General features: G+C 43.4%; 1 protein-coding gene and 1 pseudogene across 1 annotated transcript in view; both read left to right on the top strand.

Annotated features, from left to right (window-relative positions):
• The window catches only part of LOC133140455 (NLR family CARD domain-containing protein 3-like), a 74417-nt gene extending 50358 nt beyond the window's left edge, over positions 1-24059 (top strand). The window contains exons 3-4 of the mRNA XM_061260439.1: positions 20499-20826; positions 22219-24059. Coding sequence (XP_061116423.1) covers positions 20499-20826; positions 22219-24059 — 2169 coding nt within the window. The remainder of the gene's footprint in view (positions 1-20498; positions 20827-22218) is intronic.
• The window catches only part of LOC133140509 (NACHT, LRR and PYD domains-containing protein 12-like), a 195968-nt pseudogene that overhangs the window by 136969 nt on the left and 33484 nt on the right, over positions 1-25515 (top strand).

The following is a 25515-nucleotide window of genomic DNA, read 5'->3' as shown; positions in this document are numbered from 1 at the left end:
TTTCGGTAAGCAGTATTTCGATAGTTCAGTTTTGCTTTGTTGCTTGTTTGTTTATTTGTTGTTTAAAAAAAAAAATAAAAAAAATAAATAGGCCCTGGTCCTTATCTTTGTTTTACAGGTAGCAATTGAAATTGTACTTCCCTCTAGGGTCTTTCAGTGCACTTATCCCTGGTTATGGGTATGCACTTTGTTGTACGTTGCTCTGGATAAGAGCGTCTGCCAAGTGCCAATAATGTAATGTAATGTAATGTTCACAGAGCCCAGGTAGAAAGAGCAGAGTCACCTGTGCCCGGCTGTCTGTCTATGAAGAGTGATCATTCAATGGGTCCTCCACTAGACTTCAGAGGAACGTTCACAAGTGATCAAAGGTAATGAAATCGCTATAAATTGACGCAACTGTTTAATTACACGTCAAGGTCACGGACAACTTTCAGGTGAAGGTGGATGTTTTACAGTGCATCCGGAAAGTATTCACAGCGCTTCACTTTTCCCACATTTTGTTATGTTACAGCCTTATTCCAAAATGGAATAAATTCATTTTTTCCTCAAAATTCTACACACAACACCCCATAATGACAACATGAAATAATTTTTTTTGTAATTTTTGCAAATTTATAATAAATTCAAAACTAAGAAATCACATGTACATAAGTATTCACAGCCATTGCTCAATACTTTGTTGATGCACCTTTGGCAGCAATTACAGCCTCAAGTCTTTTTGAATATGATGCCTATCTTTGGGCAGTTTCGCCCATTCCTCTTTGCAGCACCTCTCAAGCTCCATCAGGTTGGATTGGGAGCGCCATTTTCAGATCTCTCCAGAGATGTTCAATCGGATTCAAGTCTGGGCTCTGGCTGGGCCACTCAAGGACATTCACAGAGTTGTCCTGAAGCCACTCCTTTGATATCTTGGCTGTGTGCTTAGGGTCGTTGTCCTGCTGAAAGATGAACCGTCGCCCCAGTCTGAGGTCAAGAGCGCTTTGAAGCAGGTTTTCATCCTTTTGTCCTCCTTTTGGCAAACTCCAGGCGGGCTGCCATGTGCCTTTTACTAAGGAGTGGCTTCTGTCTGGCCACTCTACCATACAGGCCTGATTGTTGGATTGCTGCAGAGATGGTTGTTCTTCTGGAAGGTTCTCCTGTCTCCACAGAGGAACGCTGGAGCTCTGACAGAGTGACCATCAGGTTCTTGGTCACCTCCCTGACTAAGGTCCTTCTCCCCCGATTGCTCAGTTTAGACGGACGGCCAGCTCTAGGAAGAGTCCTGGTGGTTCCAACCTTCTTCTATTTACGGATGATGGAGGCCACTGTGCTCATTGTGACCTTTAAAGCAGCATACATTTTTCTGTACCCTTCCCCAGATTTGTGCCTCGTGACAATCCTGTCTTGGAGGTCTACAGACAATTCCTTTGACTTCATGCTTGGTTTGTGCTCCGACATGCACTGTCAACTGTGGGACCTTATATAGACAGGTGCGTGCCTTTCCAAATCATGTCCAATCAACTGAATTTACCACAGGTGGACTCCAATTAAGCTGTAGAAACATCTCAAGGTTGATCAGTGGAAACAGGAATTTTGAGCTTCATGGCAAAGGCTGTGAATACTTATGTACATGTGATTCCTTAGTTTTTTATTTTTAATAAATTTGCAAAAATTTCAAAAAACTCTCTTTCTCCCCCCTTACAGACTCTGATGTTTCTCAACTCCTGCTCTCCCACCGCCCTACAACCTGTGCCCTTGACCCTATCCCCTCTTCTCTTCTCCAGACTATCACACCTGACATTCTCCCATTTGTCACCTCCCTTGTCAACTCCTCCTTGTCTTCTGGCTGTTTTCCAGCATCCTCCAAGAAGGCCCACATCACTCCACTGCTAAAAAAGCTTACCCTGGATCCCTCCATCATCCAGAACTACCGCCCGGTATCTCTTCTTCCTTTTCTTTCTAAAACCATAGAACGAGCTGCTTCTACTCAACTTTCTTCTTTCTTTTCTAACAACAACCTGCCCCCATCAGTCTGGCTTCAGATCGGGCCACTCGACAGAGACCGCGCTCCTCTCCGTCAGTGAGTCACTCCATGCCGCACGAGCAACCTCCCTCTCCTCTGTCCTCATTCTTCTAGATCTCTCTGCTGCCTTCGACACTGTGGATCACTCCATCCTCCTGTCCGCCCTGTCAGCAACGGGCATCTGTGGCACAGCCCTGGACTGGATTGAGTCCTACCTCTCTGGTTGCTCCTTCCAGGTTGCCTGGGCTGATATGGTATCGACACCTCGGCCCCTTGCCACAGGAGTTCCCCAGGGCTCAGTCCTAGGCCCACTTCTTTTTTATCTTTACACTCGTTCCCTTGGCCCTGTGATCACTGCATATAGGCTATCCTACCACTGCTATGCGGACGATACCCAACTCTTCATCTCATTCCCACCATCTGATACACAGGTTTCTGCCCGTATCTCTGCTTTCCTGAGTGACATCCAGAGCTGGATGGACAACCACCATCTAAAGCTCAACCCAGGTAGGACTGAAATGATATTCATCCCTGCTAATACCTCTCCCCATCTGGATCTCTCCATTTCCCTCGGGGGAATCACCCAATGCAAGGAACCTCGGCGTGGTGATGGACAGCAGACTGTTCCTTTCCGAGACCATTGCAGCGGTGACCCGGTCATGCAGGTTCTTCCTATACAACATATGGAGAATCCGCCCCTTTCTCACCCCCTACTCGACCCAGCTCCTGGTCCAAGCGATGGTTCTGTCCCGCCTGGACTCCTGCAATTCCCTCTTGGCTGGCCTCCCAGCGTCCGCCATCAGACCCCTCCAACTTATCCAGAATGCAGCAGCTCGTCTGGTCTTCAACCTTCCCAAATACTCACACGTCACCCCCCTGCTTACTTCCCTCCACTGGCTGCCTGGCTGCCAAAACATTGGTGCTAGCCTTCCAAGCAGTTAAGGGGTCTTCCCCAGCTTACCTACAAAAAAATCATCAGACCCTACACCCCTGCCAGACCTCTTCGTTCAGCCTCCACAGGCCGCTTGGCACCTCCCCCTCTCCGAACCTCCACCTCACGCTCACGACTACTGTCTGTTCTGGCTCCACGGTGGTGGAACGAACTCCCCGTTGAGGTCAGAACTGTAGAATCTCTCCCCACCTTCAAGCGCAAAGTGAAGACGCACCTCTTCAAGCAGCACCTCTCCCCATCCCTCCCTACCTCCCTGTGAACCTTAATTGTTGTCTTTGTGATTTACGTTGTGTTTCGGTATTTTATTGTGTTTCGGTATCGGTATTTTATTATTAGGTATTTTCGGTAAGCAGTATTTCGATAGTTCAGTTTTGCTTTGTTGCTTGTTTGTTTATTTGTTGTTTAAAAAATAAAATAAAAAAAATAAATAGGCCCTGGTCCTTATCTTTGTTTTACAGGTAGCAATTGAAATTGTACTTCCCTCTAGGGTCTTTCAGTGCACTTATCCCTGGTTATGGGTATGCACTTTGTTGTACGTTGCTCTGGATAAGAGCGTCTGCCAAGTGCCAATAATGTAATGTAATGTAATGTTCACAGAGCCCAGGTAGAAAGAGCAGAGTCACCTGTGCCCGGCTGTCTGTCTATGAAGAGTGATCATTCAATGGGTCCTCCACTAGACTTCAGAGGAACGTTCACAAGTGATCAAAGGTAATGAAATCGCTATAAATTGACGCAACTGTTTAATTACACGTCAAGGTCACGGACAACTTTCAGGTGAAGGTGGATGTTTTACAGTGCATCCGGAAAGTATTCACAGCGCTTCACTTTTCCCACATTTTGTTATGTTACAGCCTTATTCCAAAATGGAATAAATTCATTTTTTCCTCAAAATTCTACACACAACACCCCATAATGACAACATGAAATAATTTTTTTTGTAATTTTTGCAAATTTATAATAAATTCAAAACTAAGAAATCACATGTACATAAGTATTCACAGCCATTGCTCAATACTTTGTTGATGCACCTTTGGCAGCAATTACAGCCTCAAGTCTTTTTGAATATGATGCCTATCTTTGGGCAGTTTCGCCCATTCCTCTTTGCAGCACCTCTCAAGCTCCATCAGGTTGGATTGGGAGCGCCATTTTCAGATCTCTCCAGAGATGTTCAATCGGATTCAAGTCTGGGCTCTGGCTGGGCCACTCAAGGACATTCACAGAGTTGTCCTGAAGCCACTCCTTTGATATCTTGGCTGTGTGCTTAGGGTCGTTGTCCTGCTGAAAGATGAACCGTCGCCCCAGTCTGAGGTCAAGAGCGCTTTGAAGCAGGTTTTCATCCTTTTGTCCTCCTTTTGGCAAACTCCAGGCGGGCTGCCATGTGCCTTTTACTAAGGAGTGGCTTCTGTCTGGCCACTCTACCATACAGGCCTGATTGTTGGATTGCTGCAGAGATGGTTGTTCTTCTGGAAGGTTCTCCTGTCTCCACAGAGGAACGCTGGAGCTCTGACAGAGTGACCATCAGGTTCTTGGTCACCTCCCTGACTAAGGTCCTTCTCCCCCGATTGCTCAGTTTAGACGGACGGCCAGCTCTAGGAAGAGTCCTGGTGGTTCCAACCTTCTTCTATTTACGGATGATGGAGGCCACTGTGCTCATTGTGACCTTTAAAGCAGCATACATTTTTCTGTACCCTTCCCCAGATTTGTGCCTCGTGACAATCCTGTCTTGGAGGTCTACAGACAATTCCTTTGACTTCATGCTTGGTTTGTGCTCCGACATGCACTGTCAACTGTGGGACCTTATATAGACAGGTGCGTGCCTTTCCAAATCATGTCCAATCAACTGAATTTACCACAGGTGGACTCCAATTAAGCTGTAGAAACATCTCAAGGTTGATCAGTGGAAACAGGAATTTTGAGCTTCATGGCAAAGGCTGTGAATACTTATGTACATGTGATTCCTTAGTTTTTTATTTTTAATAAATTTGCAAAAATTTCAAAAAACTCTCTTTCTCCCCCCTTACAGACTCTGATGTTTCTCAACTCCTGCTCTCCCACCGCCCTACAACCTGTGCCCTTGACCCTATCCCCTCTTCTCTTCTCCAGACTATCACACCTGACATTCTCCCATTTGTCACCTCCCTTGTCAACTCCTCCTTGTCTTCTGGCTGTTTTCCAGCATCCTCCAAGAAGGCCCACATCACTCCACTGCTAAAAAAGCTTACCCTGGATCCCTCCATCATCCAGAACTACCGCCCGGTATCTCTTCTTCCTTTTCTTTCTAAAACCATAGAACGAGCTGCTTCTACTCAACTTTCTTCTTTCTTTTCTAACAACAACCTGCCCCCATCAGTCTGGCTTCAGATCGGGCCACTCGACAGAGACCGCGCTCCTCTCCGTCAGTGAGTCACTCCATGCCGCACGAGCAACCTCCCTCTCCTCTGTCCTCATTCTTCTAGATCTCTCTGCTGCCTTCGACACTGTGGATCACTCCATCCTCCTGTCCGCCCTGTCAGCAACGGGCATCTGTGGCACAGCCCTGGACTGGATTGAGTCCTACCTCTCTGGTTGCTCCTTCCAGGTTGCCTGGGCTGATATGGTATCGACACCTCGGCCCCTTGCCACAGGAGTTCCCCAGGGCTCAGTCCTAGGCCCACTTCTTTTTTATCTTTACACTCGTTCCCTTGGCCCTGTGATCACTGCATATAGGCTATCCTACCACTGCTATGCGGACGATACCCAACTCTTCATCTCATTCCCACCATCTGATACACAGGTTTCTGCCCGTATCTCTGCTTTCCTGAGTGACATCCAGAGCTGGATGGACAACCACCATCTAAAGCTCAACCCAGGTAGGACTGAAATGATATTCATCCCTGCTAATACCTCTCCCCATCTGGATCTCTCCATTTCCCTCGGGGGAATCACCCAATGCAAGGAACCTCGGCGTGGTGATGGACAGCAGACTGTTCCTTTCCGAGACCATTGCGGCGGTGACCCGGTCATGCAGGTTCTTCCTATACAACATATGGAGAATCCGCCCCTTTCTCACCCCCTACTCGACCCAGCTCCTGGTCCAAGCGATGGTTCTGTCCCGCCTGGACTCCTGCAATTCCCTCTTGGCTGGCCTCCCAGCGTCCGCCATCAGACCCCTCCAACTTATCCAGAATGCAGCAGCTCGTCTGGTCTTCAACCTTCCCAAATACTCACACGTCACCCCCCTGCTTACTTCCCTCCACTGGCTGCCTGGCTGCCAAAACATTGGTGCTAGCCTTCCAAGCAGTTAAGGGGTCTTCCCCAGCTTACCTACAAAAAAATCATCAGACCCTACACCCCTGCCAGACCTCTTCGTTCAGCCTCCACAGGCCGCTTGGCACCTCCCCCTCTCCGAACCTCCACCTCACGCTCACGACTACTGTCTGTTCTGGCTCCACGGTGGTGGAACGAACTCCCCGTTGAGGTCAGAACTGTAGAATCTCTCCCCACCTTCAAGCGCAAAGTGAAGACGCACCTCTTCAAGCAGCACCTCTCCCCATCCCTCCCTACCTCCCTGTGAACCTTAATTGTTGTCTTTGTGATTTACATTGTGTTTCGGTATTTTTATTATTAGGTATTTTCGGTAAGCAGTATTTCGATAGTTCAGTTTTGCTTTGTTGCTTGTTTGTTTATTTGTTGTTTAAAAAAAATAAATAAAAAAAATAAATAGGCCCTGGTCCTTATCTTTGTTTTACAGGTAGCAATTGAAATTGTACTTCCCTCTAGGGTCTTTCAGTGCACTTATCCCTGGTTATGGGTATGCACTTTGTTGTACGTTGCTCTGGATAAGAGCGTCTGCCAAGTGCCAATAATGTAATGTAATGTAATGTTCACAGAGCCCAGGTAGAAAGAGCAGAGTCACCTGTGCCCGGCTGTCTGTCTATGAAGAGTGATCATTCAATGGGTCCTCCACTAGACTTCAGAGGAGCGTTCACAAGTGATCAAAGGTAATGAAATGGGTATAAATTGACACCACTGTTTAATTACACGTCAAGGTCACGGACAACTTTCAGATGTAGGTGGATGTTTTATTTTTAGATGTGTGGTGAGTTACAGCTACAGTGAGAGGATGAGTTTAAAGGTACATTCGGTTTATTTTGGACTTCTTACAGTCAAGAGAGGAATTGCAGAAACAAACACCCTGAAACCACTACAGCGCTGCAGTAAGAGGATGAGTTTAACTGGAAGCTCTGTCTCCATGTGCTGTTAGTTTTGGCTGTCGTCTCCAAATTAATTTAACAGGAAACTGACTTCATGTGCTGTGAGTTAGAGCTGCAGTAAGAGGATGCGTTTAAAGGTACAATAGGTTTATTTTGGACTTCTTTCAGTCAAGAGAGGAATTGCAGAAACAAACACCCTGAAACCACAACACTGTTTATCACACGCCTTCTCTGTGAATGCGCTGACGTTACAATGCTATTGGCTGAAGCAATTAGAACCAATTTTCTACCAATGAGCTTGAAAAACTGTACAGCTATACAATATATTGGTGCAGACAGATGGCCCATCAACTGTATATTTTGAAATAAAATTTAAGGACTATGAACTTTGGTAGAGGATGAGTCAACATGTCAGTGAGCCTTGTTCAATGATAGGAGGGGATTGTAACAATGTTTTAACATACAAATCTTACCTATTGTACTGTTAACTGGAAGATGTGTCTCCATGTGCTGTGAGTTACAGCTGCAGTAAGAGGATGAGTTTAAAGGTACAATTGTCATGGTTTGTGGCTGTCTCTATTTGTTTCTACTATTGTTTTCTGTTTGGCGTCGTCTGAAGCTCTATCGGATTTTTTCTTCCTCCTTCCTGGTGTTTGGATCTCTCCGGGTCATTATCTATCATGACACCTGTGTTCAGTTTCCGTCGGCTATAAATAGAGCTTATTTCCGCTTTCCGGTGCTTCTAGATTGTTGCTGCTTTATGACTAGGAAGCCGGTAATAGGTAGAGATAGGTAGAAGTTAGCTACTGCATCTCTGTTTGGTTTTATACAGAGACGCAGTTATTTCTATTAGTGATAGGATTAGATTTTCTGGTTTTCTGTCCTATCGTCCTCTATTCCATTCTTTTTGCCGGCAGCCTGTTTATCCTCCGTTCTGCTCCTTAGCCTACTGAGCTGTAGTTACAGGCTTGCTATTTTGTTTGTTTCTCGCTGTCTTAGCGATATTCGCCTCCGTTAGAGGCTTCTTTGTAAATGCGCTGATGTTAAAATGCCATTGGCTAAAGCAATTAGAACCAATTTTCTACCAATGAGCTTGAAAAACTGTACAGCTATACATTATTTTGGTACAGACTGACGGTCCATCAACTGTATATTTTGAAATACGAATTTAAGGACAGGCAGCGGGTGAGTCAACATGCCAGTGAGCCTTTTTCAATGATAGGAAGGGATTTACAATGGTCTTGTAACAATGTTTTAACATACAAATTTTACCTGTTGTACCGTTAACTGGATGCTCTGTCTCCATGTTTTGTTCACAGGATCCTGCAGTCTCTGGAATCCAGCTCTTTAGAAGAGAAGAGTTCAGAAAAATTATCTGCCCCAATACAGGTGTGAGATCTTCTTCTCCATAATTTCATTATTTTGAATCCATTATTTAATTCAAACATACACTCAGTGAGCACTTTTTAACATATTAATTATACTTTGACCAGTCTGGCCATTCACCTTGGACCTCTCTCGTAAACAAGGTATTTCTGCCCACAGAACTGCTGCTCATTGAGTGCTTTTTTTCCCGCACCATTTTCTGTAGACTCTAGACTTTTGTGCCTGAAAATCCCAGGAGATCAGCAGTTTCTGAGAAACTCAAACCACCCTGTCTGGCACCTACACTCATTGCATTGCAATGCTGCCTCACAATTGGCTGATTAGATTAATAAGTAGGTGTTCCCAATCAAGTCCTTAGTCAGTGTATATCATGAATATTTTCTTAAATGCCTTTTTTGCACTTAACATTAACATATTCAACACAAAAACTATGTTTAAAGTGAGAGATAATGTCACAATGGTGGCAAAAGGAAAGAAAGATACGAAATTCAACCCAAAGCACCGAGAACATTATCTTGACCTATGCACTGACAAGGCTTCCAACACACAGTGCATTAATACCTGCTATGGGTACTGTAACTATGGTGGTCTTCTTCAAACAACATGTACCACTGGGCAGGCTGCTGAGGATTCAATCAAATATTCTCTTTGAATCAACAACCAAATAGGGCTGTGTTTCTCTAAGCCTTAACGCTGCATCGTTCTTAAGTTATACCTTAAGCTCTACCTACGGCTCTACCACGTTTCAGTGTCTTTCCTTCTTTACATTACATTACATTATTGGCATTTGGCAGACGCTCTTATCCAGAGCGACGTACAACAAAGTGCATACCCATAACCAGGGATAAGTTCGCTGAAAGACCCTAGAGGTAAGTACAATTTCAACTGCTACCTGTACAACAAAGATAAGGACAAGGGCCATTTTTTTTTTTTTTTTTTTTTTTTTTTTTTTTTTTTTTTTTTTTTGAACAAACAAACAAACAAACAGAGCAAAAGTTAACTATCCAAACACTGCTTACCTAGCCAACTAAAAATACCGATACACAAAGCAAGTCACAGAGACAACAATTAAGGTTCACAGGGAGGTAGGGAGGGATGGGGAGAGGTGCTGCTTGAAGAGGTGTGTCTTCAGCTTGCGCTTGAAGGTGGGGAGAGATTCTATAGTTCTGACCTCAACGGGGAGTTCGTTCCACCACCGTGGAGCCAGAACAGACAGTAGTCGTGAGCGTGAGGTGGAGGTTCTGAGAGGGGGAGGTGCCAAGCGGCCTGTGGAGGCTGAACGAAGAGGTCTGGCAGGGGTGTAGGGTCTGATGATTTTTTGCAGATAAGCTGGGGAAGACCCTTTAACTGCTTGGAAGGCTAGCACCAATGTTTTGAATTTGATGCGAGCCATGACAGGCAGCCAGTGGAGGGAAGTAAGCAGGGGGGTGACGTGTGAGTATTTGGGAAGGTTGAAGACCAGACGAGCTGCTGCATTCTGGATGAGTTGGAGGGGTCTGATGGCGGACGCTGGGAGGCCAGCCAAGAGGGAATTGCAGTAGTCCAGGCGGGACAGAACCATCGCTTGGACCAGGAGCTGGGTCGAGTAGGGGGTGAGAAAGGGGCGGATTCTCCGTATGTTGTATAGGAAGAACCTGCAAGACCGGGTCACCGCCGCAATGTTCTCGGAAAGGGACAGTCTGCTGTCCATCACCACGCCGAGGTTCCTTGCACTGGGTGACGGCGTGAGTGTGGTATCCCCGAGGGAAATGGAGAGATCCAGATCCTGTGGCGAGGGGCCGAGGTGTCGATACCGAACCAGCCCAGGCAACCTGGAAGGAGCGACCAGAGAGGTAGGACTCAATCCAGTCCAGGGCTGTGCCACAGATGCCCGTTGCTGACAGGGCAGACAGGAGGATGGAGTGATCCACAGTGTCGAAGGCAGCAGAGAGATCTAGAAGAATGAGGACAGAGGAGAGGGAGGCTGCTCGTGTGGCATGAAGTGACTCACTGACGGAGAGGAGCGCAGTCTCTGTCGAGTGGCCCGATCTGAAGCCAGACTGATGGGGGTCTAGCAGGTTGTTGTTAGAAAAGAAGGAAGAAAGTTTAGTAGAAGCGGCTCGTTCTATAGTTTTAGAAAGGAAAGGAAGAAGAGATACCGGGCGGTAGTTCTGGATGATGGAGGGATCCAGGGTAGGCTTTTTTAGCAGCGGAGTGATGTGAGCCCTCTTGGAGGATGCCGGAAAACAGCCGGAAGACAGGGAGGAGTTGACAAGGGAGGTGACAAATGGGAGAATGTCAGGTGTGATAGTTTGGAGAAGAGAAGAGGGGATAGGGTCAAGGGCACAGGTTGTAGGGCGGTGGCAGAGCAGGAGTTGAGAAACATCAGAGTCTGTAAGGGGGGAGAAAGTGGAAAAGGAAGGGATGGGCCTAGAGGGGGGGAAGGGCACAGTGAGGGGGGCGGTGGTTGTAAAGGATCTGCGGATGACTGCGACCTTCTCATCGAAGAAATCAGCAAAGTCATCAGCAGCGAAGGAGGACTGAGGAGGAGGAGGCGGTGCGTTGAGGAGAGAGGAGAAAATGGAGAAAAGTTTCCGGGGGTTAGAAGCAGAGTTCTGAATTTGTGTTTGATAGTATTTTGCTTTGGCGGCAGTGACATCGGAAGAGAATGCCGCCAGGAGAGACCGGTAAGTCATGAGGTCGGAAGCGTCTCTGGATTTCCCCCACTTCCTCTCCGCTGCGCGGAGGCTGGCCCTGGAGGTACGGAGGGTGTCAGATATCCAAGGACTGGGAGGGGATGTGCGAGGTGGCTTTGAGACAGGGGGACAGAGAGAGTCAAAGGCGGAGGAGAGAGATGAAAGGAGGGTGGCAGATGCAGAGTCAGCGGGGAGTTTGGAGAAGGATTCGAGAGGGGGGAGTGAGGCGGTGACGGTGCTGGCAAAGGAAGAGGGTGAGAGGGAGCGGAGGTTACGGCGGGCTGAGGAAGTGTGGGTGGGAGGAGGGGGAGGAGGATGGGGAGGAAGAGGGAGGGAGAATGAGATGAAGTGGTGATCAGATGTATGCAGAGGGGTAACCGTGAAATCGGAGCATGAGCAGTTCCTTACAAAGACAAGGTCTAGGACATTGCCCGCCTTGTGGGTTGGAGGAGAGTGTTGCAGGGAGAGGCCGAAGGAGTGGATTAGCGGTAGGAAGGCAGCAGACTGGGAGGCTTCTAGGTGGATGTTGAAGTCTCCAAGGAGAATCAGTGGGGTGCCATCCTCAGGGAAGGAGCTGAGAAGGGTGTCTAGCTCATCAAGGAAGTTTCCCAGGGGCCCTGGAGGACGGTAGATAACTGCAATGAAAAGGTTAGTAGGGTAGGATACTGCAACAGAATGGAATTCAAAAGTGGATATGGACAGGTCAGAGAGGGGGAGAACAGAAAATTTCCACGAGGGGGAAATTAAAAGACCATGTATGTGGTACTTCTGTATGGTTCGTCTGGACCACTCTTAGCTATACCATACCTTACCTTATCCACTGTTACGACTGCAAGTCTCTGAAATCAGCTGTTGATCTTAGTTACATCTCAATCCTTTAAGCAATATGTACACTAATAATTCTACAGTTGTAGTTGGCTAATAATATTACTAAAATACCACATTCATGGGACTGTTCATGAAAAGAAGGATGCATGTTGCACTTTATTGAACTTTTTGCTGAATTGCCTTTTAAATTATATTTATAAACTGACGATTTCCCACTCTCTCTGTGGGCTGGAGCGATGTTTAACCACAGTTCTTTCTTTGTTTTCTTGGACACTGTAGTCCTAAAACTGGAAAATAATTTCATCGCCATGTCCTCTAATAATATCTCCATTTTGTTTGCTGTGAAGCTGTGGGGACCGGTTCTTTCTTAGTATTTTTTCCGCCATAGCTTATTGTCATTTTCGTGTTTGTGCATTTTGCTTGTTGGTGCACTTTTATTGAAAACGTCAGCTAATAAGAGAAAATTGTGAATTACACCAATAACGTGATGGTGCTTCTGGCAAATGAACCCTGATTGCAAAGTCATTTAAGGCACCATGACAAAGATATTAAAATAATGTAAGATGAACCTATATGCATCTACAACTGAAAGCATGTCCTTAATGTGTTTTTTGGAAGCATTCTGATGACCTCATCAACAGGTGACAATCACAATTCAGTGAAGTGCAACACTACAGTTCCCCACAGTACCACAGGGGGAGACTAACTGAAGTGTAAGGAGTCCAGTAGGTAATAGCACACTACCTATCCTATCAGTTTAGGTAAGTGAAACTTATCTAGGTTTGCGTGAGCATATAAAGTTTTTTCTTTCCAGCTTGCCGTAGCAACATTGCCTGAAGTAGAACATAAAAAAACAAGGATAAAAACAAGAAAGTCAGACTTCTTTTCATCGTGATCGAGGGTCTGTTGTTTTTTTCATTTACTAATGGTTTAGGTTAGGATTTGGGGACCTTGACCGCAAGACCACTTCAATAGCTGCTGACCACACAGGTTAGCTAAATATATGTTGTCCTATTTATCATTACATAGCTAGCTAGCTAGCTAACGCAATTAGCTAGTAATGTTAACTTAACTAGCTAGCTAAGCATAGAAGCATAGAGCTAGCTAGCTATCTGAACAAGACACAACGATATTTTAGACATTTGATGGCTAGAATAGCTCCAGAGTAACCAGAGATGCTGTTTTTGTGGTGTAAAGTGTGTTACCCATTGATCCAGGGTCAGACATAATGTTCCTTAGTTATTTAGCAAGATCAGATCCTAGAGCAGCAGGGCAACATAAGCCTGAAGTATAGATAGATAGGTAGCTAGGTAAGTAACAAATTAGTTGGGGTTACAAATATATTGTGGCAATGCGGGTTCACCCGTAGCTAGCATCGGCTAAAAAGAAGACAGAGAATGTGGAATGTTCAAACCGAAAAAACGGCAAGGTTTATTTAACACACTAAACTGGGTTGGGGGAAGTGTCCAAAACAACAAACAGGGTTCATCTGACTGCTCCCAGACTCAGCTAGTATCTGTTCATTCGAGCACAGGAGATGCAGACTCGCTTAATACCACTACAAAATAACTGCCAATCCACAGAGCTGCCCTCGGCCATATGAGCTTGAAACTTCCCAGACAGAACTTGGTTGGCCACCTAGAGCGGGCAGGGAGTACAAGAACTGAACCTAGGACATTCCTACCCCCATTCAATACCCATTAAGCCCTCCTCCACTCCCCCAGCGTACTGTACAACGTTGTATCTTTCAGCAGAAGTCTTTACACATTTCGGGGTGACATCATCATGCTCACACTCACATAGGCTACTTTGAAAACCCAACCCACAAAATCTAGAAAGGGGAGATGGCAGGGAACTTGAATTCCCCCAATTAGGCCATGCAAAAATATTTAGGCAAATTTTTGTGTCGTTATTATGACACATATCATCCTACCCAGATTGTGAAATGTCAGTTTGTTTTTGTGGGTCATATGCAATTTAAAGCAGGGAAGTGGGTTTATGTATTTGATTGCAGTCACTGGTGTAGCGGTGACTGCAATCAGCTGTGCGGGGTAGATTGTTACGCAATGTTTTCACCCGATCAGAAACGGTCAGCCTGCTGCAAATCACATTGCACACCCCCATACACACCCTCTTTCACCAGACCAGTTTCACGTCAATTGCGTGCTCCGTTCAACAAATGTCATGTTTAAGAAGGTTAAAAAAAATTCACCATCACGGTTATTTTAACTACTGTCATGTACTTGGCTGCGAACAAATCAGTACGTATAAAAGCACAATATGTGGGCTATCACTGGATATTCTTATTGACCGAGAAAATTGTTGTCAAGCTAGCATGATCTTGCAAATCATGACTGAGTAGATTGTTATACATAAGTTGGGTACGTTGTTACACATGTTACATACAGATATAATCAACCAAAAACAGACATGCATACTAAAACGTTACTTTGTGTACATACCAGTTATAAAAATCGCATTGAGTTGTAGCATTTCCTATTTTTATTGATTTTACTCAGAGCTAACGGAGATGTGCAGGTCAGCCGAGAAAGTTATTTGAATAAAAACAACCGGTTACATCTTTAAAAATAGAAGGAACAAGAACATAAATACATGCAATTAATGAAAATGTATTAATTAATTACCCAAACCTTACTACAATTTACGAGTTCTGTTTTAAGTCAAACTGTACCTTTCACATTTCCAATCGAGTTTAATAAACATCATAAATAGCTGATAGACAGACTGAAGATATTCCCAACATATTGTCACTTTTATGCAAGCAATCGGGTAAAATACAAAAAGTGTCACAACGGACCCCGATCTCCCCTACATGCTCCCTCTCTTGTCAGCCTATGAGAATTACAAAAACATTACCGCGTATAGCTAATAGGTTCAGGTTCACTCCACTCCTCGGTCCCGCCTCTTGGCTGCAAATATAAAATGACTAGAACCTTTTAGAGGCAATGTATTTTAAGCAAACATACACTGCCATTTTGCAACTCAAACGTATGTTTCATGCTATTAAAGAAGTTGCAAAACGTTTTAAATTTCTGCTTCCCCGTGAGCTTTTGCTCACCTCTGAGGATCCGTAGCATATGCGTTGCCAGTTCAGTATTACTTATCAACCCAAAATAATGTTGCACAGAAAGACCTGCAAATCAGCTAATTGAACGCTGCTCTATCAAATCTAACACAAACTCTGTTCGTCAATCACCAGTCCATCTTACCAAGTATCCCCGACGTTGCTGCAGCACTAAAATGGTTTTAAGATTGCTTGTCCCCGTAGTAATGTGATCCAACGTGTTCGCAATCTAGATTCAAATTATGTGATACCACATTTTCTTTCATTGTTGATAATTAGGCTGCTAATAGGCTGCTACATAGGCTAAAGTTTAACGGGCAGCGGTCACCAACCTTTTTGAAACTGAGAGCTACTTCATCATACGAAGGGCTACCAGTTTGACACACTCCTCTGAAATAACAAATTTGCTCAGTTTGCCTTTAGTTATATATTATTATTAATGATACTCATCTATGTGAAGACACTGATCATGTTAATGATTTCTCACAATAATTATCAACAATGACTTAACGAGGTGGGAAACAGATAATATCAATATTCAACACTTTATTTCTATTAATCTCAGCAAAAACAAAACAACGAAAACAACATTTCATAGAAAAAATGTCCCATTTTCACTAGCCACTGACAAACCCATTTAACAAATCATGAACTATGTTGCACCATGTTTGAAAAATATATCAATTATGTAATGTTTAAGAAAAATCTACTTTCATATTTTGAAAATATTCCCCAGTTGGACATCGGAGAGAGTGGAGATTAGATCGGTTCCATTTTTCTCGTCTTTAAATACAGTGTTAGCAAGTATCATCATTGCCTCTTTGAAAACTTATCCGTCTGAAAATGCCTTCTTCTTCTCTATCAGAAAATGTGTAGCTCTAAACGAGGCTTCGGTTGCTTTTTGGGATTTTTTCGCCGGCCTCGTGAAAAAACACTGCGGCTTACCCAAAGCCGCCTTTAGGTCACGGGCTTTTTCTGTCCGTAGCGCGCTTCCCGGCGGGTAGTTAGCATGGTAGCTTTTGTGACACGTAGTGAAGTGTCCACATTGTGCCGCTTTGCTGTTGCCACAGTCGCCCCGCAAATTAGACACACGCAGTTTTCTTTCACAGTAGTAAAAAAAAAAACTCTTCCTCCCATTCACTGTGAAAATGATAAGTTTTCTTTCTTTTCTCTGCCATGTTTTTGGGGTAAGAAACCGCACTCAGCTCCACATCTTTCCTGCTCCCGCAAGCTTATTCTCCACAAGCGCGCACAACACTGATCTTTGAACTAGAATAGATCACCTAAACTTATCTAAACTTCATGTATAATAAACATTATGAAATCTGAAAACGGGTCAAATTGAAAAATTGTGCATGTTGTTATTGTTAATTGCGCGCATGAGATCTGATCATTTTATTCAAGGTATTTAAAAAACGGATTTCTTTACGTGACTACTCCGCCACTTTAGCGAGTATTGTCTGCTATATACAGTGTAGAAAAAAATAATTTATTCCATTTTGGAATAAGGCAGTAACATAACAAAATGTCGGAAAAGTGAAGCGCTGTGAATACTTTCCGGATGCACTGTAGCTGTATCGCTGTATAAAACCAAATGCAGATGCAGTAGCTAAGTTCTTATACCTCTACCTATTACCGGCTTCCTATTCATAAAGCAGCGACAATCTAGAAGCACAGGAAAGCGGAAATAAACCCTTATTTAAAGCCGACAGAAACTGAACACAGGTGTCGTAGATAATGACCCGGAGAGATCCAAACACCGGGACGGAGGAAGAAAAAATCTGATTGCGCTGTGAATACTTTCCGGATGCACTGTATGTGAGATGCAACCGGCAATAGCCAAGAACATTAAACTGTTACAGTACACGGTGTTGAGATCAGAGACATTGGGATTCTGGGATTAGCCCACGGAGCTGGTCTAACTGGTCAACCACCTGTTTTCACCAGGTTTAGGTAATGCGACGAGTAAAGAATGATACGGACATGGGGCCTCATTTATAAACGTTGCGTATGCACAAAAGAATGCGTACGCCACTTTCTAAGCAAACTTTGGCAATTATTTTAAAAAAAACTTGACGGGAAAATGTACGGTCCTCCACGGAAACTCTGACCCATGTGTACGCACATTAACTGGAGAAATGAGAAACTGCGACTCCGAATGCAATTGGATGAAACGCGAGAAATGGTGTGAAATTGATACCACTGTGTAAAATAAATCGAAATATTACCTCTCACGTATCACGTATCATATATGAAGAGTTTTTAGTTGGCTAGGTAAGCAGTGTTTGGATAGTTTTGCTCTGTTTGTTTGTTTGTTAAAAAAAAAAAAAAAAAAAAATGGCCCTTGTCCTTATCTTTGTTGTACAGGTAGCAGTTGAAATTGTACTTCCCTCTAGGGCCTTTCAGCGAACTTATCCCTGGTTATGGGTATGCACTTTGTTGTACGTCGCTCTGGATAAGAGCGTCTGCCAAATGCCAATAATGTAATGTAATGTAAAAGAGTTAATTTGCAAAAACGGATAAAAGCCTCTCTTACAGCGAATAAACAAACAGCTGTTTGATTGCCCAAAAAATATGATTTAGGATGATAAATATAAACTTGTTGTAAAATAATCCCTCAAATATGTAGACGAATTGTTAAACAATACTTCATGTTATTAAATGTATTCTCATAAATAATATGGTGAACAGTGGAACAAATTACGCTGCACTGATGCCGTTTACAATGCGTCAGTCGGGCAGATACGAGGAAAGTTTCATATATTGTTATCATATTCATATATTATGTTTTATAATGTGTTTATTGTTATGGATTTTTGTTCGTTTTATCTCTTAATTTTGTAACTGGTGCTAGACAAATAACATGTATTATTATCATTATTATTATTATTATTATTATTATCATCGTCATCATCACATTCGTTGTGCAGAACTGTTTGTCATTTACAATCAATCAGGATAATTCCCACACCTGTAGCTTTTCAGAGGCAATCAAATGGCTGAAATTCCTTTTCTGGGCCTTCTTTTCAGCGTTTGCCATTGTCGTCTTCGTGAAATGCATATTCATTTGGGGTGTTTCACTGCCTATTTATAGGCAACTGTGTGCAGGACATGAAGCTGGCAAAGGTGCGCCACATTTAGAGTTGATTGTGATTTATAAAGGAAAACTGGCATGGGACGTGCGTGTGCACTGTTTTATAAATCTGAATATTTTTGTGCGTACGCACATCCTGGGTTTCATGCGTACGCAACCTTTTGACATGAATCCTACGCACAGTTTTATAAATGAGGCCCCAGGTCTCATTTCGTTGTAGCCTATCTAGATAGCAAAGTCTGCTGTGCACATAAAACGCTTGTCCTAGTGCTATTGTGCTACTTTTTAAGCCCTCAAAAGACAACAGCAATACGACACACCTTAATATCTACAAGTGAAACTCGAAGAATTAGAATATCATGCAAAAGTTCATTTATTTCAGTAATTCAACTCAAAAGGTGAAACTAATATATCATATAGACTCATTACATGCAAAGTGAGATATTCCAAGCCTTTATTTCTTATATTTTTGATGATTATGGCTTAAAGCTTATGAAAACCCCAAATTCAAAATCTCAGAAAATTAGAATATTGTGGAAAGGTTCAATATTGTAGGCTCAAAGTGTCACACTCTAATCAGCTAATTAATCCAAAACACCTGCAAAGGGTTCCTGAGCCTTTAAATTGTCTCTCAGTATGGTTCAGTAGAATTCACAATCATGGGGAAGACTGCTGACCTGACTGTTGTGCAGAAAACCATCATCGACACCCTCCACAAGGAGGGAAAGCCTCAAAAGGTAATTGCAAGAGAAGTTGGATGTTCTCAAAGTGCTATATCAAAGCACATTAATAGAAAGTTGAGTGGAAGGAAAAAGTGCGGAAGAAAAAGGTGCAGGGATGACCGCATCCTGGAGAGGATTGTCAGGAAAAGGCCATTCAAAAGTTTGGGAGAGCTTCACAAGGAGTGGACTGGGGCTGGAGTTGATGCATCAAGAGCCACCACACACAGACGGATCCTGGACATGGGCTTCAGATGTCGTATTCCTCTTGTGAAGCCGCTCCTGAATAACAAACAATGCTAGAAGTGTCTTACCTGGGCTAAAGGAAAAAAAGAACTGGTCTGTTGCTCAGTGGTCCAAAGTCCTCTTCTCTGATGAGAGCAAATTTTGCATCTCATTAGGAAACCAAGGTCCCAGAGTCTGGAGGAAGAATGGAGAGGCACACAATCCAAGATGCTTAAAGTCCAGTGTGAAGTTTCCACAGTCAGTGTTGATTTGGGGAGCCATGTCATCTGCTGGTGTTGGTCCACTGTGCTTTATTAAGTCCAGGGTCAACGCAACCGTCTACCAGTGCTTTATGGAGATGCTGACTTTATTTTCCAGCAGGACTTAGCACCTGCCCACACTGCCAAAAGTACCAAAACCTGGTTCAATGACCATGGGATTGCTGTGCTTGATTGGCCAGCAAACTCACCTGATCTGAACCCCATAGAGAATCTATGGGGCATTGTCAAGAGAAAGATGAGAGACATGAGACCGAACAATGCAGAAGAGCTGAAGGCTGCTATTGAAACATCCTGGTCTTCCATAACACCTCAGCAGTGCCACAGGCTGATCGCATCCATGCCACGCTGCATTGAGGCAGTAATTCGTGCAAAAGGGGCCAAAACCAAGTACTGAGTACATATGCATGATTTTCAGAGGGCCGACATTTCTGTATTTAAAATCCTTTTTTGATTGATTTCATGTAATATTCTAATTTTCTGAGATTTTGAATTTGAGGTTTTCATAAGCTGTAAGCCATAATCATCAAAATTATAACAAATAAAGGCTTGAAATATCTTGCTTTGCATGTAATTTGTCTATGTAATATATTAGTTTCACCTTTAAAGTTGAGTTATTGAAATAAATGAACTTTTGCACGATATTCTAATTTTTCGAGTTTCACTTGTAATCCAGTTCTGCAGTGGTCCTAGCCCTGCGTGGCTCACAGGAAGTTCAGACTCCTTTTGCTGATCTCAAACACAGAGTAAGCCTCCAAACAGAGCCTTTTAAACCAGAAGCATTCAGTTCACCATTAGCATTTACTGAATGCATTGCACAGAGCAATTCTATTCTTAGCAAAGAAATGATTTATCATACTTCATATGTCGACAAAGCCTTCAAACAGGAACAAAAGCTGCACTTCAAATATGAGTGTTTGGCACTTCTGGGCGTTTGTTGTCTGAAATGATCTGTCCCTTTTCTGGCCATCAAAAGCATGTGACACACAAGGCAATGGTTGTGGTGCATTGAGTGTTCATTACACACTGATACAGCACACCTCTTCATGTGTTTATTTCAGTCTCTCCTGCACGCACTGGTGGAGCTGAAGAAGAATGGAAAGTTTAAACTGTTTCAGAGTCATCTGAATCAGGACTGTCCAGAATGCTTTAAGACTCTGTCTGAAGAACCTTCTGTGCTGGAGAAGTTCATAAAGATGAAGGAATCCTTCGAGTGTCATCAAAGCCATGATTACCCAGAATGCAGTGAAAGAGAGCAGGAGGATCCTGAGGTCCTGTACATTGTTGAGAAGATGCTGGAGACCTGTGGCAGTGACAGGTCTCTGAAGATCACACTCCACATCCTGAGGAACATGAAGCAGAAGGATCTCGCTGAGAGAGAGCAGCACAGTAAGTTTTTTAAAAGTTTTTTCTAAAGTAAACTTTAGTTACTGCACAAACTCAGGGCAATCAGACAGACTGTGATGTCGGGGATAGGCGGAGAGTCAGAAGCGACTTAGGGTAAACCCTTATAAGCAAACACGCTAACGCTAAATCCCGGAAGATAAAGGAACGGGGATTATTCAAATACAAATGGGGACTTCTCCCGGAACAGGGGGAGGAACAGAAAAGAACTCAGAGGAAATCTCCGAGCAAATCAGAAATAAAGCCTAAAACGGCTATAAGAAAATAAAACGACCCTTAAAAAACAGGGCGAACTACCCAACCAAAATAAGCGCTTAAAGGTGAGCACTGAAAACCCCAGACCGGGGATCAAAATAAAAGTACAACCTAGAAAAAACACGAAAATAAAAAACTTGAGACGCAGCTCAGGAAAAAACACAAACCAAAATACATTTACCAGGGACAACGTCCCTCAACTACAGGCTTACACGAGCTTGAAAATAAAAGAGAAAAACAAAGAACCTTTTGGAAGGTGTCAGCAGTGTACACAACCCTTTTCTTTTAAGTGTATAAGAAACCCAAACCATCGTGTGCTTACCAGCTTTGTGTAAGAGCAATGGCTTTAAATACTCTCAGGAGGTATGCTCCCCTAGCACTAATGAGGGCCAGGTGAAAATGAGCCACTGCCCTCTGGTGGCCACAATCAGTCACTACCTCCCACAATGACACAGACTGCCCTGAGTTTGTGCAGTAACTAAAGCACTGTCCTATCAGACAGACTGCCCTGAGTTTGTCTGATGGCAGAGTGCTTTAGTTACTGCACAAACTCAGGGCAGTCTGTCTGATGGCAGAGTGCTTTAGTTACTGCACAGACTGTCCTGAGTTTGTGCAGTAACTAAAGCACTATCCCATCAGACAGACTGTCCTGAGTTTGTGCAGTAACCAAAGCACTGTCCCATCAGACAGACTGCCCTGAGTTAATATTCAGGGAAGAATAGCTTTTTAAATGACCATGTGACCTTTGAAGACGGTATTTACCACAAGCATCCACAGCATAAACCTGAGAAATTGCATGGAAAAGGACAATTGTCAGTTTTCTCATTTTTTTTTCTTATTGTACAAGTGCAACAGTATGTATTTTTTGCTATTATTTATTATAGTATTTGTGATTGATTATCACTGAGAAGTCTGTAATACTGTGAGAGAGGTGTGTGTTACACTGTTAAGGTTTATGTAACACTGTGATGTGAGTAAAATACTGTGAAAACTGACTGCATAAGCTTTTTCTTTTTAATCTGTTATTGAATGGGAAATGTTAATCTTATTTAAAACATAATTATATTATATATATATATATATATATATATATATAACTACATGTATATTTCCTCTCTTCAGATGAATCCATTAAAAGAGTCCAGGAGGAACTTAAAATTCATCTGAAGAAGAAGTTTGAATACATATTTGAAGGTTTAGCAACACATGGCCACTCGACCCGCCTCAATGAGATCTTTACAGAGCTCTACATCACAGAGGGGGGAAGTGGGGGGGTCAATAATGAGCACGAGGTCAGACAGATTGAGATGGCATCCAAGAGACAAACCACCCAGGAGACTCCAATCCTCTGCAATGACATCTTTAAGGCTTTACCTGGACAAGAGAAACGCATCAGAACTGTGCTTACAAAGGGCATCGCTGGCATTGGGAAAACCGTCTCTGTGCAGAAGTTCATTCTGGACTGGGCAGAAGGAAAAGCAAATCAGGACGTTGATTTCATCTTCACTCTACCTTTCCGAGATCTGAATCTGAAGAAGGAAAGAGCATTCAGTCTGATGCAACTTCTGCAGCACTACTTTCCACAACTGAAAGAGATCCAAAGTGTTGAAAGTGATGAAGTCAAAGTTGTGTTCATCTTTGATGGTCTGGATGAGTGTCGCCTTCCTCTACATTTCCAAAGCAATGACATCTGCTGTGATATAAGAGAGTCATCATCAGTGGATGTGCTGCTGACCAACCTCATTAAGGGGAATCTGCTTCCCTCTGCTCTCCTCTGGATCACCTCCCGACCTGCAGCTACCAGTCAGATCCCTCCTGAGTGCATTCACCAGGTGACAGAGGTAAGAGGGTTCAATGAACCGCAGAAGGAGGAGTACTTCAGAAAAAGAATCAGAGATCAGAGCCAGGCCAGGAGAATTATCTCACACATCCAGTCATCCAGGAGTCTCAACATCATGTGTCACATACCAGTCTTCTGTTGGATTTCTGCTACAGTTCTGGAGACAATGTTGGGTAAAGTAGAGAGTGGAGATCTGCCCAAAACTCTGACTGAAATGTACACACACTTCCTGCTCATTCAGACTAATGTGAAGAATCTGAAGTATCGTGGCTCTGATGAAACAAACCCAAAGACGTCAGCATCAGATACAGAAATCATCCTGAAACTGGGGCAGCTGGCTTTTCAACAGCTGGAAAAGGGCAATCTGATATTCTATGAAGAGGACCTGAGAGACAGTGGCATTGATGTCAGTGAAGCTTCAGTGTACTCTGGGGTGTGCACAGAGATCTTTAAAGAGGAGCGTGGGTTGGATCAGGAGAAGGTATACTGCTTTGTGCATCTGAGCATTCAGGAGTATCTGGCTGCCTTGTTTGTGTTTCATTCATCTGTAAATGAGAACAGAAATGTTCTCAGAGCAGAAGAATCAAAACCTCACAGTGGCAGAGTGCAGCTGTCTGAGTTGCACAGCAGTGCAGTAGATCAGGCCTTACGGAGTAAGAATGGGCACCTGGACCTTTTCCTCCGATTCCTTCTTGGCCTTTCTCTGGACTCCATTGAGACCCTCTTAGGAGGACTACTGACACAGACAGGAAGAACATCAGGATGGACAACAAAACTCTTAAAGAGACTACAGACAGAAAGCCGATCAGGGAGCATCAAGAAAACAGTTCAGTACATTAAGGAGAAGATCAAATGCGAATCTTCCGCAGAAAGGACCATCAATCTGTTCCATTGTCTGAATGAACTAAATGACAACTCTCGAGTGGAGGAAATCCAGAATTCCTTGAGATCAGGAAAATTTTCTAATAAAGAGCTGGAACCCCACCAATGTTCAGCTCTGGCCTTTGTGTTACTGATGTCAGAGGAGATCCTGGATGAGTTTGACTTGAAGACCTACAACACATCAAAAGCAGGTCGTCAGAGATTGGTACCAGTAGTCAGGAACTGCAGGAAGGCCATGTGAGTATCATGTCTTTATTCATGTAGATGATTGACAGCATATTTTCATACTTTATAATTCTAGTCAGAATAAAGTGTAATAAAATGTTCAGGCAACTGAAAATTTGATCATGATTTCAAATGCAAAAATCCTCACTCATGTATTTTATTTAATCTAATTCATGATTATTATTTCTAAAGATAAACTGTGAAATAAAGGATGAATTTGTTGAAAGTGAAAGGCAGAGTAATCTAAAAGATCAACCTTTGTCAAAACATACAGCACAACTCATGTGTGTGATTAAGGGGGGAGGGGGAAGGGGGGATTCTAGGTTCATCCTGTAATCTCAGCAAGTTTTTATTTAGTTTCTGTGTTTTTTAAAAACTATTCTCCACACCTCTAGGGCAGCAGTAATGTTCAGTGCACGGTAACCCACCACCACACATAGGTGCTGTTGATTTGAATATTATTACATTACATTATTGGCATTTAGCAGACGCTCTCATCCAGAGCGATGTACAGTTTATTAGACTAAGCAGGAGACAATCCACCCCTGGAGCAGTGCAGGGTTAAGGGCCTTGCTCATGGGCCCAACGGTTGTGGCTACACCGGGATTAGAACCACCGACCTTGCGTGTCCCAGTCATTCATCTTAACCACTACACTACAGGCCGACTGTCACTAAGATGAACATCTTAGTGACAGTCTTCTATTACCACTAATAGAAGGCTAAGGCCACCTAAGAACAAGTAGCAGAGTGAAAGAGGAGTGAAAGAGAGGGAGATGAATATTGTTGGTATATCTAGTGCTATGTGTCTGAACTTGCAAATTAAGGCAGAATAGATCCTGGCAAGGTTTTTGCATGGATTCTGGGTGATGCAAATAGCATTTTATTTGAATGTTCAGATCAAAAATGGACAGTAAATTCAGTTTTGCAAAAAGTGCGCTCAGATGGTTTGAGTGAGTGATTAGTCTTACAGTTTATTTCAGCAGAATGAAGATTGTGAGAGAGGTGGGGTATGTGGCGGCCCATGAAATTTTACAGTATGGAAGATAAGGGGAAATGAGGCTGTAGTTCAGAGTTAAAAGACAGGACTGGTGAACCCAAGGATGGATGTTATGGATGATGGGTAATTTTGTTACTTTTCTACAGACTAAGTGGATCTTTCCAATTTAATGTTTTTATCAATTCAGATGCCAAGAAATTTGGCTGAGTGGATTTTTCAACCAGTTTGCGACCAATTAATTAATTCTTTTTGAGGATAGATGGACAATTCTGTGCCATGGTCCATATTGGTACTTTCACATTTAAAATGGTTGGAACACTGTTGTCACAGTTAGAAGTCCGCCAGTGAAAAACTGAAGCAGCCATGCTTCTATACAGCAAGATCAGTGCTTTTTAATGAAAATTATTTCAACGGCCAATGGATTTCACATTGTAAGGAGCACATGCCCAACAGCCCGTAGCTTTCACTGAGGAT

This window comes from Conger conger, chromosome 11 (genome assembly GCF_963514075.1).
Source record: "Conger conger chromosome 11, fConCon1.1, whole genome shotgun sequence".
In the NCBI taxonomy this organism is placed as follows: Eukaryota; Metazoa; Chordata; class Actinopteri; order Anguilliformes; family Congridae; genus Conger; species Conger conger.
This window is presented reverse-complemented; position numbering and strand designations above follow the sequence as displayed.